This window comes from Esox lucius, chromosome 20 (assembly GCF_011004845.1).
Source record: "Esox lucius isolate fEsoLuc1 chromosome 20, fEsoLuc1.pri, whole genome shotgun sequence".
Classification (NCBI taxonomy): Eukaryota; Metazoa; Chordata; class Actinopteri; order Esociformes; family Esocidae; genus Esox; species Esox lucius.
In genome coordinates, this window is record NC_047588.1 from 17,953,826 (window position 1) to 17,959,263 (window position 5,438).

At 36.4% G+C, this 5,438-nt stretch overlaps 1 protein-coding gene across 1 annotated transcript; it reads left to right on the plus strand.

Annotated features, from left to right (window-relative positions):
- The first annotated feature begins 406 nt into the window (after window positions 1-406).
- LOC109614797 lies at window positions 407-1,752 on the plus strand. Its single transcript, XM_034288746.1, has 4 exons — window positions 407-425; window positions 706-1,005; window positions 1,240-1,545; window positions 1,649-1,752. The coding sequence occupies exons 2-4, from the start codon at window positions 789-791 to the stop codon at window positions 1,750-1,752; spliced, it is 627 nt and encodes a 208-aa protein (XP_034144637.1). The 5' UTR covers window positions 407-425; window positions 706-788.
- Window positions 1,753-5,438: the final 3,686 nt, after the last annotated feature.

Sequence of the window (5,438 nt, forward strand, 5' to 3'; positions counted from 1 at the left end):
ATACTGTATGTTGCTTTCTTAAGTTTTGAAACCGTTTGTGAAAGAGGGAGCAACAGTGTACAGTACTATATCATTAGAATAAATTATAGTTTCTCACAGTTACACATAGTATTTATTATAAAGCGTGAGCATTAAAGAACCTAAGGTGAGGACAGGGAGGTGTCTTGCAAACACTGCCAAGTGGATTAACCTTGTTTTTACTTCTTGGCACATTCAGCACTCAAGCTGTTTCCTCAACCTATTTTCACAGCAACATTGATTGAAGAAATACAATGATGCTGCAGAGCCATGAGGTTTTTGAAGGTGAAACTGGATTGTTGAGCAGAGAAATATGGGAAATTAAAAGATTACTCTGAAACACGTTTCAGCCCATGTGATACATCACTGCTCCACTTCCCCTAAGTGTTATCTGCAATGATGGAGTGGTGAGTTGGTGACCTATTTTGGTACATATATATTCCACACTGTTTGCAAATCTCAGCAGTTTGACAACAGACCTCCACAGTCATTACTGAGCGAAAACAACACGGCAGTAGATGTTTTCATTTGGAATGGAGTTGCCATTTTTCTTGGCACACTTGATTATTTGTACGTTTATTTAATTGCCCAACATGGAATTTAGTTCTATATGATTGCACTTTAAATAACATTTTGCTGATGATTTAGTCTCTTTAGGCTGATGTGTATGTGTATGTTCTCTTATAGCAGAAACGTTGGTGTACCAACACCCAGAGACACTATCAGTGACGGAGGGTACCAACGTGACTTTTCAGTGTGATATCAGCGAAATGTCGAAGGAATGCACCTACATTGTATGGGTGCAAGTGGGACCTATGAGAAAACTCACGCTCTGGCCTCAAGAAACCTACAGCACCCACCCCAGAAGAACTGTTTGCCTCCTGAACATTGTCAATGCCAACAGAAGGAGTGAGGGCACCTTCTACTGTGCCATGCTCAATGGAGCCATGCTAATAATTGGTGGTGGGAGTGCACTGACCATATCTGGTAAGATCAAACATTATGGGCCGGTTTCGCAGACATGGATTAAGCCTAGGCTAAGACAAAAAAATCTAGTTCAATAGAAAACTCCATTGAGCAGTTTATTTTTAGTTCCTTGACCAGGATTAATCTGTGTCTGCAAAACAGGCCCTATATGTTTTATATTTACAATCATCTTTTCAGATATAGGTAGGTATACATTTGGTAGTCATGCCTTGTGATCTGTCCTCTATCGTCCAGAAACATTGAATGCTGACCCTTATCTGGAGATCCTGGTGCCTGTAGACTGGCATGGGGACCTGTCGTCTTCAGTCCCACTCATGTGTCTGGTGTCTGGGGTGGATCCCAGTCAGGCACACGTGTATTGGGAGGTGGATGGGAATGTTCAGTCCTCAGAACGGTTACCTAAGATTTTGACAGAGAAGCCAGCCAGTGTCAGGGACCAGCTGTCAATACCTGGACATACCTGGGCTGAAGGTTCGGAGGTCACTTGTTTTTTAGAGAACAACCACGGGGTGAGAGTGAACAAGACAGTCCGCAGAACAGGTAAGAAAAATTGGATCTGGGCTCCGGTTTGCATTTAGATAGAATCTCTGCATGTTAAGACAGCTGTTGAACTATTTTTTGGACTATTTATTTTTCTTTTCAGAAATGGAGACTGCCAGAAGTTTTCTGGCCTTGTCTTTGGGCAGCGTGTGTATCTTACTTTCTGTAGTGTTAACTATTATTAAACTGAAGAATATGGCTAAGTAGTACAGTGTGTATTGGTTTGATACTACATTTATACAGACAGTAGATGTCAGATAATGAAAACGATCTTTAACGTTGTTGCTCATTATATTTTAAAGGAATGAAAAACTGTTATCCCTGTGAGCACAACAAAGACAGATCACAGGTAAAAAAAAATCTCATCATCATATACATGTATACACATGTTTCTGTATTCAAGTGTTTCATACCATTACCATCTGCAGTACTGATGGTATTACTGATGATAATATTATTGATGATGGTATTACAGAGAATGGTGTTACTGATGATGGTGTTACTGATGATGGTGTTACTGATGCTGGTGTTACTGATGATGGTGTTACTGATGATGGTATTACAGATGATGGTATTACTGATGTTAATATTATTGATGATGGTATTATTGATGATGGTATTACGGATGATGGTATTATGGATGATGGTATTACTGATGATAATATTACTGATGATGGTATTACTGATGATGATATTGCTGATGATGGTATTGCTGATGATGGTATTACTGATGATGGTATTACTGATGATGGTATTACTAATGATAATATTACTGATGATAATATTACTGATGATGGTATTACTGAAGATGGTATTACTGATGATGGTATTACTGATGATGGTATAACTGATGATAATATTACTGATGATAATATTATTGATGATGGTATTACTGATGATGGTATTACTGAAGATGGTATTACTGATGATGGTATTACTGAAGATGGTATTACTGATGATGGTATTACTGATGATGGTGTTACTGATAATGGTGTTACTGATGATAATATTACTGATGATAATATTACTGATGATGGTTTTACTGATGATGGTATTACTGATGATAATTTTACTGATGATAATATAACTGATGATAATATTACTGATGATGGTATTACTGATGATGGTATTACTGATGATGGTATTACTGATGATGGTATTACTGATTATAATATTATTGATGATGGTATTACTGATGATGGTATTACTGAAGATGGTATTACTGATGATGGTATTGCTAATAATGATGATGAAGGCTTTTCTTTTAGGGTCTGAATGAGGTGCAGTATGCCAGTTTGAAGTTCGGAGCTGGTCGTGGGAGACCCTTACCAATAGCCACCTTCTAAAACAGGTCAAGGATTTTGTAATTTTTTTAATAGATTATGTGGTCTGAAATGGCTAAAATATGAATTAGCCCCCGCTAAATAAATAAATATATCAGTCAATATATTTTCTCCGTGATTTATTTTATTCCTCAACCTTTCCATCACATCTTCGCTTATTACAAATTGTATAAAATCGTATTCATTTGGCAGCATGTTCCGTTGAGTTAGATGCTTTGAACTTAACTCGCTCATCTGAAGCGAGCTGTCTGGTGTAAATAGTGCTAGTGGTCGGAGAAGTAAGTCCTCTCAAATTTAAAATGTAATAGCATTGGAAAGCAACGGTAAGTTTTGCTAATCAATATCACCTTTCAGCTAGCCCACCACCATTTTTTATAGAAATGTATGGAGATTTTTTTTTTGGAGATCGAAACAATGTCATGTATGGAAATTGTTTAGACAAGTTGGAGTTCGTGAAATTTGACTTGCGTGACAGACCAGGACGTCAAACATCGTCTTTTTTTCTTTACCGGAAGGCAAGAAAGCTAGCTACTATTTTGGTAGACACTTCAGAGAAGACTAAGATCTGTCATTTGTAATACAAATAAAAATTAATTATAATGTAATTCAACAAAATAGTAAGGTGGCCGATAACAGGGGGTTGTATATCTTAGCAACCTGAAAATATTAATTTCCCATTAATGACATAGCTACAATTTGTATGGCACTAATAATCATCAGGAAGTTGCAAAACTACCCAATAAGGTATATCTGCAGACCGCAAGTCGGGGGCGTTACTTAATATGGGGGTTCCTGAATATTAAGTTACGTCCTCTGATGTTCGCTATTGGTCAGTTTAAATGGGGGTTCCTGAATATTAAGTAACACCCACCAATGTTCGCCATTGGTCAGTTTGGGTACATCCTGGTTTGACACACGTTTCAACACTAGGTGTCATGTATGCATATTACGTCATTACGTTGAGTGTACTGATGGAGGAAGAGTAAACTAATGTTACAACTTTATCTCAGAGTCCATGTGATTTCATTCAATATAATTTGTAATATATAGATATAAAACTAGGTTCAAGCGGTTCAAGCACTGATATAGAAAGCAAAAGTGTATTTGCTTTAAATACTGCACTTTAGTCTTATTATGCTTGTACCAATTATGTAAAATAAAATGGTATTTTCCAATAACGTTTAATTGTATTTTGTTACAGGATTAAAATAGTTTGATAACAAACAACTGAAATACATTCATTTGAAAACTGAAGTGCCTCTAAAAAAGTTTTGGTTACAGTCAAGAATGAGACATGGATCTGACCAGTTTTCATACAAATCATTGTAATGGTTTCTCCTTCCTCTGACTTGCATTGTTCAATTTAACAGCAATCTTCTAGAAAGTTGAAATTGGTAACTGGAAGTGTGGAATTTTCTATAGCCTGTTGCATAAAGGTGGCAAGTTTCAATTTGCATAATTTAGAGGTCAGGTCAACATCTGTTTACAGAACAATGCATTTATCCAGGGGTGCCTGGAACAAGCACAATTTTTATTATATAGTAATGACGTGGTTATGGACTTAAAACATTGTTGGGAGGAATATGTGTTACATCTAATTTAACCCTTATCCTAAAAGTTATTTCAATAGCATAAAGTATAAGTAGAACAGGTCAAAAAGAGCACAACATACATTATTGAAAGTCAATTAATATAGCCCAAAATCTTAAAGTTAATGGCATAACCTAAGAAATACAAAATTAAATGATATGCCAGTTAGACAATTAAACATTTAATTACCCCATTAAATATTCTAAACATTACATTCCAACACTGTCAAAACTAAACTGTTTCTTTATGTACTGTGTATTCAGCTTTGCCCAGATTCTGTAGGCTTTGGATTCATCCTATCATGTTGTATGGCCAGGTGAACACTTCCAAAACACTGTCCAGTTTACTCTTGCTAAATAAATGATGTTCCTTGTCTCTTTGTCTCATCAAATTATATTGTGTTTTCTGGATCTTGTAATTTTTGTTGTGTGGAACCCACCATTAGCTGATGGTTTAAAGATAGCTAATAGGTATCCTCATCAACAAACATAATTAACAGGGAAGCTCAAAATTATCACTAAGTCCTCTTTTGTCTATTTCGTCTATGAATGTTTCAGTGTCTTCAAAATTATTAAACAAAAACATGAATGGGAGAGAGCTTCTTGTTCTTCCTCTGGAGTTGAAGCCTCTCTGAGCATCTGCAGAGCACCCTGTATTTCCTCATCATTCAGGGGTGAGGATTACCCAGTCTCAGAAAAGGCCCATGTTGGCATTTACCCAGGCTCAACAACGCATCTTTGGAACTGAAATGAAAGATCACAAAAATCACATAGAAGTAGAGGTGTACAAAGTGCAAAGTGAAAGTACTCAACTGTGTTCGGCTTTGTTCACCACTTTAGGGAAGTATCTAATTAAGATCTAAGTAACCAGGTAAAGCAAGCAAATGTATTTATACAGCACAATTCATACATCGAGCCCTGCTCAGTTTATATTCTTCAAACATATCAGAAATGGAACCAT